Here is a 15,619-nt window from a genome sequence, read left to right on the forward strand (position 1 = left end):
CCGGAAGCATCAAGGATTGAAATCTCAGGGGCGTGGATTGAACCTCGCAGGGACCTTTCGTCCATCCCCTTCCGCCTTGCTATAGGTGAGGGGGAGAAGGAGAAAAGCCTCGGCCCTCGCTCGGCCGCCGCCGCGGCTACGACTGTCGTAGCGCAACGCGGCCAGCGGATTGGATGACTGGGTAGGGTTTCTGGAGTCGCATTTGACTCATCGATTCCGCGGCGTCGGCGCCAGCTGTGTGCGTCATTTCCGGGCGGCGCGGGACGGAGTGGCCAACGGCCTGCGGAGCAGCATGCCTAAGTGAGTGGGGCGCCGAATCTGCGGGTGTTCGCGGTCACGGTCGCTAACTGTGGCCCAGTGGGGGAGTGCAGAGAGGGTTCTAGCTCTTGAGGTTTCCCGGGAAGCGAGAGGGTGTGGGGGGAGGGAGCCCGGGCGTTCCAGATACTGTCCTCTTGCAGTGTCTGTAGGTCGACTCTGCGCAAGGCAACAAAAAAGCCTAGGTTGTGTCAGGTCGCTTTGTCTGCTGTCTTGGAATCGTGAATCGATACTTTTATAATTTGCTTTCATTGAACAGCACTTCGGTGAATGGGCATCTGTTAACTGGTGGTCGTCTTCTCCTTTTTTCTGTTTTCCACCTCTTTCCAGGTTTTATTGTGACTACTGCGACACGTACCTCACCCATGACTCTGTAAGTAGTGTCTCTTTTCAGTTTCAGAACACATTGTGCGTAACAAGTTTAGATTTGGCTTTTTTTAGGTGTAGATTTGTGCTTTTCATCCTGTTGAGGTTTAAGTGCTGCTTGGAGAAAATAATTTGGATTTCTTTTCCCCCACCGTTCCTGTAACTGTTTTCATAATTTGTAGTTATTGGACTTCCAGCAGTTAGTGTTTTCAGTTGAGACCCAAAGTAATAATGCTTTAGCAAAATTGAAGGTGAAAAAAATTTGTATGACAAGTAGAAATTCCAGGGACATGTCCTAAAGTTCAAATATTTGATTGGAACAAGGCACTCAAACGTTTGATTAAACTGGAAAGAAATGCCTACATTTGAAACTGAGTTTTTTACTTTGATTTGATTAAAAACTGCCAAACAATACCAACTAAGATTGAATATTTACTGTGTCAGGCGGTGTTCCAGATGCTTTACATGTATCATTTTGTTTAATGCTCATGATAAGCCTATAAGGTTAGTCTTATCTCCATTTTACAGAGGAAACTGAGGCAGCATATGGGTAAATGACTGGGTGTTACTAAACCAGTAAGTTGTACAGAGCTAGAAGGTTAGCCTAAGCACTCTAACTCCAGGGCTTCTCTGCCAGCAGCTCTCAGACTTTTTTGTCTCATGGTCCCTTTCCACTCTTAAAAATTACTGTTATTAAAAAAACTAGTTACATCAGTTATATTGCTTTAGTTACTAATATTTGCTGTATTTGAAATTAAAACTTAAAATTTAAAAAATACTATTTCATTTGAAAGTAACATTGACAAACTTTTTACTTGTAACACAGATAACATTTTATAAGTGAAAAATAGCTGTTTTCCAAAAGAAAAAAGTTAGTGAAGAATGGCATTGCTTTAACCTTTTTGCAAGTCTCTGTAATGTCTGACTTAATGGAAGACAGCTGGATTCTTCTGCATTAAATCTGTTGCACTATGTTTTGGTTGAATTGTATGAAGAATGGATAAGGAGTTGAAAAAAAGTAGGGTACTTTACTAGCCTTTTTAGATAATTGTAGATATTCTTTAATACTTTATATTACTGCATCCAAACTAGTTGCAGTATGGAATCTGAAACTATATCAAACTTTTCATACTCTGTTACATCAAAATTCACTGATTTAGGGGTGCCTAGGTGACTCAGTCATTTAGGCGTCTGACTCTTGATTTTGGCTCAGGTCATGATCTCAGGGTTGTGAGACTGAGCCCCTTGTGGGTCTCCATGCTGGGCATGGAGCCTGCTTAAGATTCTCTCTCTCCATCTGCCCTTCCCTGTCGACCCCGCCCCCAATTTCACTGATCTGTCTTGCACTTTGAGTGAATCTTTTACCAGATGTGATTTTGTAACATGCTTTGGTCATTTGGAAAATGAATATTGGAATATTGGTTCACTCAGTTATACAGGTCTTCCATCTGTTGACACATTTGATTATGTAATATAAAAATTCACATTAATGTCACAATCTAATCAGAAATGGCTTTTAAGTATTGGGAAGCTGACAAGCTCATGGTAGTAGATAAGGCTTTCTAAAATTGAGTTTTGTTTGAAAGTTCAAATTTTATCCTTGGCAATAAATACTACCAATTGCTTCCTTTGAAGTGACAGGCTCACTTCAGTTACTTCTGAGAAGTCTGAATCTCCAGTTTGTTTCTCAGTTAGTCAAGTAAAAATGATGTTCCATTAAAGAGGCAGCTGGTAGAGCTTACAACTTGAACTATTTGCATTCCTGCTTTTCTTTGAAATAGCATCATATTTTGGCATGCGGCTGAAGTACTTTGTACATCCCACTTTTCACCCAGAATATTAAAAATACATGAACTCAAGAGTTGAGATTTAGTAGAATTAATAATTTTGCTGCTTCATCAAGGACAGTGTCAGTGAAACTGACAACAATCCCTAATGCATTGGGTTGCCATTGACTTGATTTATTCTAAAGTGCCAGAAGTTTGGGATCATCTGTGCAAATGTCAGTACAGTGGAAAAGGAAAGTAATGTCTTAGTATTATTATGAAACTACTTTGACCTTGCAGACCCCCTGAAAGGTGGGTCTGAGACACCTTTAGATGCCTGTGAGCCACACATTGAAAACTACAGCTCTGTATTTAGCTGCCTCTGCAGAAATGTGATTAAACCGGAACTCTTGATCATCTTGTCATCTTGAATAGTAGCTGCAAGAACCCTAGCCAATGATTTCTGTGTTGTCACTTCGTTTAGAATTCTTTTTTTTTTTTTTTTAAAGATTTTATTTATTATTTGACAGAGAGAATGAGAGAGAGAGAGCACATGAGAGCGGGGAGGGTCAGAGGGAGAAGCAGACTCCCTGCCGAGCAGGGAGCCCGATGCGGGACTCGATCCCGGGACTCCGGGATCATGACCTGAGCCGAAGGCAGTCGCTCAACCGACTGAGCCACCCAGGCGCCCTCGTTTAGAATTCTAACACTTGGTCAGATGTAGTATTAATTTGTGGAACATGTAAGTAGGATGGCTCCTCTTGAAGTAATAATAGTTCTGAATATTATTATAGATTGTCCTGGATGGGACTCCTCCAATAAGTTGGTATTACAGTAGTTTGCCTATAGAGTCCCAGTTTTTTTGATCCTAGCCCCCTTTCTAGATCAAACCCCTCATCATAATTTTCTGAAACTGCAAGTAGGCAATGCTCTTCTACCCTCTTATAGCTTATCTTGCTAACACCAGCATTCAGAGAATTGAAAAGTATCTCTTTATAATGAATGTCTCTTTGTGAGAAATGTCAGGAACCCTTGTTAACACTGTTGTTCTAACATGATAGTTAGTGAAAGTAGGAAAATTCCATAGTGATTGAAGCAGTTCCCTGTGGTGGACTTTGAAATGCAGTAAACATTCAGCGCTGCAACTTTTGAGTTTTTGCTGATTTTTAGGCATGATTTTTTTTATTAGGCTTAAGGCCTTGTCGTGTTACATAATCAGTCACTGGGGAGTCAGGGAACAATATTTTGAAATGTAGACCATGAAAAGACAGTTTGTGGTCGTGTGATATTGGTCATGTCTGCTGCTACCGAAGCAATCCTGTGAAGAGAGGATGTGTCGGTAGGAGGTAGTTAGACAGCCATGAGGAGCATCTGAGTAAGATCTGGGCTCCAGGCCTTGGTTTGCTACTTACCAGCTATGTGTTTTAAGACAAGTCTTTCACCAAAGAATAAAGTTATGAAAATCTTGGCATCTGGAAAAAAAAAAAAAAAAGACAAGTGTTTCAGCATAAATTGAAGATAATAGACTTGTGATTTTTTAAATCAATTTTATTGAATTATGTGTTGATTAAATGCATACATTCTAAGTGTACAGTCTGATGATTTGGCAAATAATACGGTTTGGTGTATACATGAGATATAAAACATTTCCATTAACCCAGAAAGTTCCTTTGTGTTTTTTTTTTTACAGTCCATCCCCTGTACCCTTAGCCCTGACTGATCTGGTTTTTATTACAAAAGATCATTATTAACTGGTTTTAAAACTTCATCTGAATGGAATCTTACAGTATATACTCTGTGTGTCCTGTTTCTTTTGCTGAGCATGCTTTTTTTTTTTTTTTAAGATTATTTGAGAGAGAGAGAGCAAGCACTAGTGGTGGGGAGGGGCAGAGGGACAAGCATACTCCCCGCTGAGCGAGGAGCCTGATTTGGGGCTCAATCCCAGGACTCCCAAGATCATGACCTGAACTCAAGGCAGACATTTAACCGGCTGAGCCACCCAGGCGCCCTGAGCATGATTTTGAGATTCGTCCATAATTATGTGAATCAGCGATTCATTCTTTCTGATTAATATCCCATTGTATCAGGCACGTGTGATTATTATGATGATTGAGACACTGCTTGCAAAGTACATAGCATGATGTTTGGCATGTAGTAAGTGTTAAATAAATGTTAACTTAAACAGATGGTTAAATATGTGGAGTTTATCTTATGTCAATTTTACCTCAGTCAAGCTGTTAAAGAACAAAAGGATTAGTGGGCTAGAGACAAAAGTCTGGATGTGATTCATATAGTCTGTATTCTAGACCCATAGTCATTTAAAAGAAGATATTCTCATATACAGTATAATTTAAATGTATGTAAGCTATATTATTTTGCTATAGAATAATCTAAGAAAGGGCATTAAAATGGCAATATGTTCTAGATCAGGAGTTTGCAAACTTTTCCTTAAAGTGCCATGTTGTAATTATTTTAGGTTTGTGGACCGTATAGTCTTTGTTGTGATGACTTGTAGAGAAAAGAAATAGATAATACCTGAACAAATGAATGTGGCTGTTCCACTCTGTTGTTTTACAAAATCAGGTGGCTGGCCCATGGGCCATGGTTTGCTGACCTCTTGGTTCAGATGATTAGTATAGTAGATAAATGACTACAGTACATTGTTGGATAATGTTTGTAAAAGATGCTTCAACACTCAGCTAAAGCTGCTAAAGGTAGCCAGGCTACCTATATAAAGGAAAGGCTTTATAAAATTTCTAGTTGGGAAAACTTGTTTCTGTGACTGATATGACCTTTTTGTCTTACAGCCATCTGTGAGAAAGACACACTGCAGTGGTAGGAAACACAAAGAGAATGTGAAAGACTACTATCAGAAATGGATGGAAGAGCAGGCTCAGAGCCTGATCGACAAAACAAGTGCGTTTCAGTCTCTTGTTCTGATGTGGTAGAATGGTCCCATTCTTTCTTGTCCCTGTCTCTCTGTTGACTCATCCTGAGTGATAAATAGGAGCATTCTGATGTGTTCAGTGAAAGAATTAGAAGGTCGTTGGTTTCCTGGGGAATGTAAGAACACAATAATTATTGAGGTTAGAGCAATCAGGTATTGATTAGATTGGGAAGTGGGGCAGAGAAGAATGGGTTGCCTAATAATTTCTTTATTGACATGGACCAGATTTTGTAGCAAATTTATGTGAAGCCTCCTTTGTAGTGATCATAGTTTTTATTTTTATTTTAATTTTTTAAAGATTTTATTTATTTATTTATTAGAGAGTGAACTTGAGAGAGCACAAGCAGGGGGAGGGGCAGAGGTAGAGGGAGAAGCAGGCTCCCTACTCAGCAGGGAGCCCGATGCCAGGACCCTGGAATCATGACCTGAGCTGAAGGCAGATGCTTAACCGACTGAACCACCTAGGCGCCCTGATCATAGTGTTTAGAACTATTTTCCTTTCGTAATAGGAAAATGTGGAGGTGGGTTTGTAGTTACCTTCAAAGAGTTTGAGAGACTTTGAGTTTCTTATTCTTGTAGTCCTGATAAAGATACTCGGTTAAGAAGGAAGTAATGGATGTGACAAAGTATTCTGAGTACGTTTTGGACCTCTGTTGGACATGCCATACTCGTTTTGTTTTGTCCGCAACGCAAGGGCTTGAACTCACGACCCTGAGATCAAGACCTGAGGTGAGATCAAGAGTCAGATGCCTAGCCACCTGAGCCACCCAGGCCCCCCTCTTTTTGTTTAATTTGGGAAATATTTGTTTAGGTTAGTTGAGTTCAAGACACTGACAGAAGATGTTGCATTTCTATGTTAGATCATGCTGGTGTATTTTAAACATGGCCTTTATTGTATTCAGAGCTGGCAGGCAAATGTGGGCTTTGATTGTGTTGCAATTTTAAGAAAAAAGCAAAGCTTATGGAAAATATCAAAAAAAAGAGAAAGACGGGTTAATGAATGAACCTCCCATGGTGACCCCCACCCCTAATTTACATCACCTAGTTGCAACAGTCCTGTTTTGTTTATACCAGGTTCTCAAACTTAGCACTATTGACATTTGGGGCTGGATGATTCTTTGTTGTGGAGCTGTCCTGTGCATTGTAGGCTGTTCACTAGTAGCCCTGGCATCTACCCACTAGATGCCAATAGCATTTCCCAGTTGTGACAACTAGAAATGTCCCCAAGCATTGCCCAGTGTCCCCAGGAGGGTCAAAATTGCCCCTAGTTGAGAGCCACCAAATACCTTCATCTTCTTCCTTTCTTCATCCTGGATTTTTAAGGAGCAAATGTCAGACATTGTCCCATTTCATTTGAAAAAATGGATTATTATGGGATGCCTGGGTGGCTCAGCCGGTTAAGCGGCTGCCTTCGGGTTAGGTCATGATCCTGGGGTCCTGGGATTGAGCCCCGCATAAGGCTCCCTGCATAGTGGGGAGCCTGTTTGTTCTTCTCCCTCTGCTGCTCCCCCTGCTTGTGCTCTCTCTATGTCAAATAAATAAATAAAATCTTTTAAAAAAAAAAAGGAAGAAAAAAAAGAATTATAATGTAATCTTTTTTTTTTCTATTTGAAAAGATGTTAGAAATTTCTTGGCATTAAAGGTTAGAATTATATTCATTTAGTTGTTTTTTGTATGCAGCAGAAGAATGTAGGATGAGTAAATGTTTTTGATGGAAGACTTTTGGAAGAGAGAAGGCAAGCCCTTGGGGAAACACCATGTGATGTTGATGTCCATGATTATGTTGGCTTTGAGTCCACTGTTGAGCCAATGGCTTAGTTACTCCCTTTTCAGTCTCTACAAGTTGTCCTCTGCTTAGGGTGTAGGAGGTATCATTTTGATTGGAAAAGCCCTTGTTGGAATATGATCCTCTATAGAGCACAGGCTGTATTCAGAGGCATATGAGTAGCTGGCTGTACAGAAACAAATCTCCACTTCTAAGTCATTTTTTTGGACCTGGTCTTTAGGAGTTAGCAGTGATTTACTTGAGTAATTTGACCTACATTGCACTGGTGGGGGTGGAATGGGGATAGGTGGGGTGTCCTTAGGCTGCAGATTGCACTGAATCGGAAAGGACTTATATTTAGGAATAGCTTTTATGAGTGTACATTTTTATTTTATTTATTTATTTACTTAATTTTAGTTCTAGTATAGTTAACTATGAGTATATATCTTAGTATTTATGTGTGACTTCTTTGTAAAGGCACATATTAATTATCTTCAATTTCTTTTGTTTTCATTTGTGCCTCATATTGTCTGAAAGAAAAAAGTTGATTGTATTGGACATTTTTTTAAGATCGTAATCTCCTTTAGGGCAGGCTCTTGCTTTAAAATCTTTGTTTCTCTTTCATGTCTCTTAGCTCAGTACATTAATTTCAAAACTGCTAAACCAAAATGATGTGAAGTTTTACAAAGCCTGGCCTTTGGGCAGGTATCACACATTTTTCAAACAAAACTGAATGGTTCAAATTGTTTGTGAACAGCATCTACAGATTAAAGATGTCTGCATCTCTTTGGTAAGACATTGGTAGATGGGAGGTCTTCATTCCATTCTCCCATAGATAATTCAGCCATAGAAATGCTGACTAAATAAAAATGGGTTGAAAAACCCAAATCAGTAAACCAATTAATTGTAATTTTTGCTGGTGAATACCTACGGTTGATTTAAAAACTGTAGAGGCCATGATGTAGTAATTTTAAATGAAGTAAAGTGAAATAAATGGGACCATTAAGGATTTAAAAGAGAAGGGTTATTTTAGTAAATGGGTTGTTGAGTTCTTATTCACTCTGTGTTGTTTTTTTTCTCACTCTATCCAAAGCTGCTGCATTTCAACAAGGAAAGATACCTCCTACTCCATTCTCTGCTCCTCCTCCTGCAGGGGCAATGATCCCACCTCCCCCCAGTCTCCGTAAGTTTATAAAGCTTTTTCTTAGCAGCCATAACTTCAGGGGGGCAGATTATCCTTTGATTTTGTTAGAGTATCTCACAGTTGACTTTTGAATGCTCATTGAATGAATATATAGATAGTAAAAGAAAACTTCAGTGGTATCATTTCTGAAATATCTTCAGAGTTACATTGCCTTATAGCTAGGATATTGTATTTGTAACATCCCAAGTGGGTTTGAGACAAATTCAGTGGAAAGGTCAGAATGTACCTGTGATTAGATGAGCTAATATATGAAGCTAATTATTATTACTATATTAGATGAGTACATTAAATTATTTATTGCTATGAACCCAACACTGGAGGATTAAAGTAGTGGATACACTCTTCAGTCTTTCTTCCTATTTTCTAACCCACCTAACACCAATATATATACCTTGGAAAAGACAAGAACTGGACAGTTGAAAGTAGAGTGAATCAGAGGCCTCTCCTCTCTGTGAAGGTTTTTTGTTTCTGAATGACAGAAGGAAAGTGAGTAACTAGGCCATAAGTTCCATGGCTCTCTTGGAAGGGCTTACATTGAAATTGAATTCAGAAACCTAAACTTGGTCCTGTAAGTAACCCTGGGTATAAACATGGAGAAGTAGGCTGTTTATATAATTGCACACTAATGCAGGTAGACCACTAATGGCCCACCAAAACCTTCTTGGGTTTCCACCATCCTGGGACCAGGTCAGGCCTTGGGTTACAGGAGCTCTCAGGTCACCTCTCTGTCCTACTCTGTATTTTGGCTGGCTGGCACCCAACTCCATTATTTTTAATAGTAGAATAATCTATAGTATGACTGTGCCATAATTAACCTCACCATTTTCATATTGTTGGACATTTAAGTTGTTCCAAATTGTTGTAAACGATACTGTGAAGAATATCTCTGCATACAGATCTTTGTATTTCCAAAGAATCTTTTAAACATTTTGATTTTTTAAAAAATCTGAAATTAGGTACTTGTGGTTTTAGTTTGACAGGAGCTCTACAGACAGCATAGTACTCTTTTTAAAAAAAATTAAAGTTCTGGAATTTTTTTAACCTGGAGAACCTGATTTCATTTTATACTTCTGTCTAGACAGTCTTGTTTTTGTTTTTTGGACATAAAGTAACTAAAGTTTTGTGGCATGTTGATGTTTGTGGATCTGCTGTTATAAAAGAAACCATAAGAAGTCTATTGTTCCAGAACTTGACTGGACTGTGAGGCCCTACTAGTTTCATAGAAGAGAAAATATTAATATGTAAGCATATCTTATCCTCCACCTCCATTCGTTATTCCAGCGGGTCCTCCTCGCCCTGGTATGATGCCAGCGCCCCATATGGGGGGCCCTCCCATGATGCCAATGATGGGCCCTCCTCCTCCTGGGATGATGCCAGTGGGACCTGGTAAGTTTGAATCTCTTTCCTTTTATGATGTTCCATTGTGTTTTAGTTCTCCATTTAAATGGAATTCTTAATTCATTGTCTAAACATATTATTGCAACAAATTATATTTGGCGAATCTGTAATGATAAAAAGAAATATTTGTTTTATCAGTGTAATTGGATGATACCCAAAGACCTTGTACTACTAAAAACAGGATAAGGCTGCCCTTTTTTTTTCTTCTTCTCCCTCCCTGCTGCTTACTTGCCTTCTTCTGACTTTTGGCCATTTATAATGGAGAAAAGGGTAAATGAGTTTGTTCTAAGGGGAGATAGAGGGAAGGGGTAGGTATATACTTGTGCTGCTACTTTTTTTAGTTTTGATTTGAAGCAGAGCTACCTCTTGTTGATTTAATCTTGCTGGTTAACTAGGCCACATTAATATATGAAAAAGGCCTTAGTGCTGTAGTTTGTCTTTTATTCAGAAAGGGAGATAACAAACATTTTATTTGAACATAAACATGAAAATAGATTAATTTGCAGATTTTTCTGATAGTTGATCAGGGCCTTTGCTTTGAAAATGAGTCTACTGATTGGAGCATAATCTATTTCTTGCCTAAATCAATAAACCATATCCATAATGCATTCTTTTTCTTTTTTAAGATTTTATTTATTTATTTGACAGAGCACAAGCAGGGGGGGCGGCAGGCAGAGGGAGAGGGAGAAGCAGACCCCGCCAAGCAGGGAGCCCAACTCGGGGCTCCATCCCAGGACCCTGGGATCATGACCTGAGCCAGAGGCAGACGCTTAACAGATTGAGCCACCCATGCGCCCCCCCCCATAATGCATTCTTTACCAACTTTAGTTTCATTTTCTTTCAAGGTTAGAAACCTTGTGAGGCAATCTAGTTCCAGTCTTTTATGATCCTCTCACCTACCAAATTTGTGAGCACTTTTTGGGATGATTTACTTGAGTTTTTCCAAATACCTACTTAGTTTTCGTGGGAAAAAAACCTTTTTTTTTGTTAAGATTTTTTTTTTTTTTTTTAAGGATTTTATTTATGTATTTGACACAGGGCGGTGCGGGGGCTGGTGTTCAGAGCAAGCACAAGCAGGGGGAGTGGCAGGCAGAGGGAGAAGCAAGCTCCCTGCTGAGCAAGGAGCCCAATGTGCGGCTCAATCCCAGGACCCTGGGATCTCGACCTGAGCCGAAAGGCGGCCGCTTAGCTAACTGAGCCACCCAGGTTCCCCATACGGTTCTTTTTTATACTCATTTTATTGATTTGCAGAGTAAATTATGTAATTAGAGTAAATACAATGGCCACAAGAAGCCTCCAACTCAACTGGTAAGACAAAGTACAAGAAGGTATTAGAGTAGCTTCCTAGCCAAAAGCATTCAGTGTGCTCGCTGTGGGTATCATTTAGAGGGATGTGAGGAGAGTCTAGAGAAGAGTTCCTGCCTTACCGGCTTCTGAATCTAAAACAAAGTGACTTGCATGGCTGCTTTTGCATTCTTTCTTTATTTTATTTTATTTATTTATCTGAGACAGAGAGAATGAGAGAGACAGAGAGCACATGAGAGGGGGGAGGGTCAGAGGGAGAAGCAGGCTCCCTGCGGAGCAGGGAGCCCGATGCGGGACTTGATCCCGGGACTCCAGGATCATGACCTGAGCCGAAGGCAGTCGCTTAACCAACTGAGCCACCCAGGCGCCCTGCTTTTGCATTCTTAAATCAGGGTCACAAATTCAAATTCTTAGAGGGGTTAGGGCTTTGGTGAACTGGTGAATGCATGACACACCTAAAGAAGGCTTCTAGAACTCAGCTTCAGCTGCGGTTGACATAAGATTATTTGAATTAAAATAATTAAGTAGTTGGGGGTGGGCAGGGATAAGAACGGGTTGGGATAAGATAGAAGGTTGGCCGGGGTGGATAATTATTGAAGCTGGATGATGGGTACATGGATGTTCTTTATACTCTTTTTTCTATTCTTGTGCATGTTTGAATATTTCCATAATAAAAAGTTGAAAAAAGGAATCTAGACTTACTACTTACTAGTAGGCTATTAGTTGCCAATGTTGACAACTAATCACAGTTAAATGCACTGTGGAGACCAAAGGAAACAACTTTTCAGGTGCCTCGTTTTCAATCTTTGGTCTAGATGAGTTTCCTCTAGGAAATGCTGAATATGGGTTATGTTATGGTGGGGTTTTTTATTAAGATACTTAGAAGTTTAGTAGTATGCTCTGTTCCTGTTGAATTATCTTTAAAAAATTCTGTACCTGTTGTGTCTTTGCATATACTTGTGTTTTACTTTTTGTGAAAAGACTGTGTTTGGCTTTGAATATAGTTTTGAACCATTTATTGCAAGCCTTTAATCAAAATGGTTTAATAAGTAGTTGTGTAAATTTTGGTATATAAAAAGAAGCCCTGAAAATTATGAGGCATAATAATAAAATGAATACCTGTGAACCCACCACTCAGCTGAGGAGGTAGAATATTATCAATTCTGTGAAGCTGCCTGTAATCCTCCTCAGCCTCCACCTCCGCTTGCCCTCCTTCCCTGGCTCATTTACTTGGCTGGTATATTAATGGGACACTTCAAAAAATTCTTAACAGTTTCTAACTTGCATTAGAAAAATCAGATTTTTGTGTGTGCGCTAATTGTTGTAAATCACATTATTGCCTATTTTTCTTGACTTGAGCTAAGTATGGTTACTAACAGGTTCTCAGCATGGGCCTCCTGCTCATCTTTCCTACAACTCCGAACAAACGCTTAGTGGTAAGATTGTCCTCTGTGCCTGTGTACATTCATGAAATAGCTCCTGGTTTTATGGTGGGTAGAACAGATTAAAAATGCCGACTCAGTTATGTGTAATTTAGTTATGAATTTCCCTGAGTGAGAAAAGGTCAGTTTAGGGAACTAGTGTCCCTGGTGGTTTCTGGAAAGCAGTCTATTAATCGTTTCCCCCTTACTATCATTAGATAATGATTCCCATATGGTTCTTGTGTTGACCTTTGTTCTTTGTTTGAGAATGTCTAAGTAATTTACAGATGTGATGGATTTGTTGCATTTCTTCTGTCAAGTATGTCTTTCTTCCAGCATTTTGCAGGGGGGGGGCTACTTTTTTGTCTTTAATGGAAGTCCCATCAAGCTCGCTCAAAAGTAGTATTTTCTGACTCTCTTTTTCCCTTTTCATTGTTTTGTCCTGCAGCTCCTGGAATGAGGCCACCTATGGGAGGCCACATGCCAATGATGCCTGGGCCCCCAATGATGAGACCTCCTGCCCGTCCCATGATGGTGCCCACTCGGCCAGGAATGACTCGACCAGACAGATAAGAAGAGACAGGAACCTCTTTATATTCATTTTATATTACTTGTTTACTTCACCAGGAGATCATGGTGTTGTGACTCTGGGTATTTTCTCACAGCAGGACAAGGAAGACTTGGTCCACCTTCCTATCAAAGAGAGAATAGTTTTTGCCAGGAAGTAGTAGGACCAAAAAAAAAAAAAAAGCAATTTTCATTTGTATTGTGAAATGTGAAAATAAAATTGTCAACTGTTTTAGTTAAAAACGTGTTCCCTTTTTTTCTCCCCTCTGTATTCCTTGTGTATTATAAAAGAGATGAAGTATTCCAGTTGTTTCTCTAGCTCATTTTCTCTGCAGCATGCCCTCTGCATGACATTCTTTTTCCTTAGCTATAGTGAGTCCTTTTGGACACGCTGCCTTTATTTAGTAAAGTTGTTTTGTGTAAGACTTGGTAAATCTAACACTTGTAGAGCTTTTTGTTGATTAAAACAACAAACAGCACAATTGGTTACTTTTTCACATGAACAGCATTTGGTGTAGTAAGTGGAAAATTTTAAATCTTTTATGCTGAAGTAGGGAAAAAGACTTTCCAGTCTCTGTGTGTCAGCTAAAGATTGCCTTAACTTCAGCTTCTCCTTTCTCTTAGTTCCTCTTTTTCTTGGGCTTAAATAATCAGAAAACTTTCTAATAGTAATGGTAAAATTAGGCAGATTTCCATGGTACAGAAGTTGTCTTCAGGATGTCCTTTGTTATATCATTGGGCTATAAAAGTAGGCTATTTTCAGAGAAACATCTAGAAAGTAAGCCATCGGCACTGTTTATATTCTGTTCAGTGTACAATCCAAGCTATTTCACATTGCAAATGGGAGTGAAAATTGTTATAATCTTTGGGGAGAGCAATTTAGCAATATCTATCAGAATTACAGTACCTTTGACTTACAATTTCCATGTCTAGGAATTTATCATACAGATAGAGTTGCACATGTACAAGATGATGTGTGTACAAGACTATGCGTTGCAGCAAAAGACAGGAAATACCATAGATGTCCAATGAAGGGGGACTGATTTATCAAGTATGATACATCCACAAAATGACCTATACCAGGCAGGTTAAAACAATAAAGAAGCTCTATGTACTGATGAGGAAAGATCTCTAAGACACACATTGTATTGAACCTTGATTTTTTTCAAAATGAATTGTTCGCTGCTATCTTTATTTAGAGGAAATAGCTGTATGTTCCTGTGTAGGCATAAAGGATCTCTAGAAGGACAGATAAGCAACTGGTAATACTGGTTGCTCATGAAGAGTAAATGGGTGGCTGGGGGATGGGTGAATGAGAGGCTTATCCCCTTTTTGTATCTTTTTTATTTCGAATCATTACTTATAAAACCAAAATTTCTTTGCCATCTGACATTATTATTATAGTGATGTTATGGAACAGGGTGCCCTAAACCAGCAGTTACAACCTACCTGGCTGACGGTTAGAATCATGGGGGTCTTTTTAAAAATAAAGAGTCCAGATTTTGATTCAATATATCTGGGGTAAGGCTTAGGAAATTGGTATTTTGGGAAAGGTCCCTAGGAAATTTTGATTATTAGTGGGTTTGGCAAACTCTTAGGATCTATTCTCAGGAATGTAATACTGGATGTATGTGTGTGTCTTATATATATATATATATATATATATATATATATATATTTTTTTTTATAGATTGGCAGCTAGAAATTGAAATGGCAATAGGTGGATGGCTTTTTTTTCCCTAGAAACTTGAAGAAGGGCTAATTTAGGCAAATAAACAACCTTATCTAGGTAAACAAGAGGCTAGAAATAGAGATCCTGACAGATGATTTTATGCTGAGCCTCTGTAAAAGCTCAGTCGACTTCCTAATCTGAGTCTTTGCTAGGACTACTTACTGCTTTTTAGTTTCTCGTTGTTTACATGTTTTAAAGAAGGACTTATCAGAAATTGATAGTTTATATATCTGAGTTTTACAGCTCAGATTTTTTAGTTTCTCGTCGTTACATGTTTTAAAGAAGGACTTACCAGAAATTGATAGTTTATATGTCTGAGTTTTACAGCTCAGATTTGTTATTAAAATCTCTGCAGACTTTTAAGATAGGGGAAACCTTGCCAACTGAGCTTACATGTGACTCAGCAAGTTTCTGGTTGAGATGGCTCTGTCAGGCTCAAGGTGCAGAGGGTGTCTGTTGTATATACACAGAAAGCTCACAGATAGCTATTTTGTTTTTGAAAATAGCCTCAGGTACTTAGGAATAACCCAGGTCTTTCTAAAAGGAAGCTTTTTCCAAAGTATGTTTTTAAGGTTGAATATCCATTCCAGAAACATTTCTTTCTTTAAAGATTTTGTTTTTGGGAGTCCTGGGTGGCTCAATTAAGCATCTGCTTTTGGCTCAAGTCATGATTCCAGGGTCCTGGGATCAAGCCCCCCCCCCGGCTTGTTTTCTCTCTCTCTCTCTCTCTCTCAAATAAATAAATCAATAATTTAAAAAAATAAATATTTTGTTTTTAAGTAATATCCACACCCACCGTGGGGCTTGAATTGACAACCCCAAGATCCTAGAGT

At 39.1% G+C, this 15,619-nt stretch overlaps 1 protein-coding gene across 1 annotated transcript; it reads left to right on the plus strand.

Annotated features, from left to right (window-relative positions):
- Positions 1-206: 206 nt before the first annotated feature.
- Positions 207-13,360, plus strand: SNRPC (small nuclear ribonucleoprotein polypeptide C). The gene is made up of 6 exons (XM_034990760.1): positions 207-300; positions 646-688; positions 5,255-5,363; positions 8,253-8,342; positions 9,645-9,749; positions 12,936-13,360. The coding sequence occupies exons 1-6, from the start codon at positions 293-295 to the stop codon at positions 13,058-13,060; spliced, it is 480 nt and encodes a 159-aa protein (XP_034846651.1). The 5' UTR covers positions 207-292; the 3' UTR covers positions 13,061-13,360.
- The last annotated feature ends 2,259 nt before the right edge of the window (positions 13,361-15,619 follow it).

This window comes from Mirounga leonina, unplaced genomic scaffold (genome assembly GCF_011800145.1).
Source record: "Mirounga leonina isolate KUSES-001 unplaced genomic scaffold, KU_Mleo_1.0 Mir_53, whole genome shotgun sequence".
NCBI classification, from domain to species: Eukaryota; Metazoa; Chordata; class Mammalia; order Carnivora; family Phocidae; genus Mirounga; species Mirounga leonina.

Bases quoted from the DNA above. Each gene is read 5' to 3' on its own strand.
- SNRPC (XM_034990760.1), top strand. The intron at 8,343-9,644 runs GTAAGTTTATAA...TCGTTATTCCAG, and splicing joins CCCACCTCCCCCCAGTCTCC to CGGGTCCTCCTCGCCCTGGT. The intron at 9,750-12,935 runs GTAAGTTTGAAT...TTTGTCCTGCAG, and splicing joins GATGATGCCAGTGGGACCTG to CTCCTGGAATGAGGCCACCT.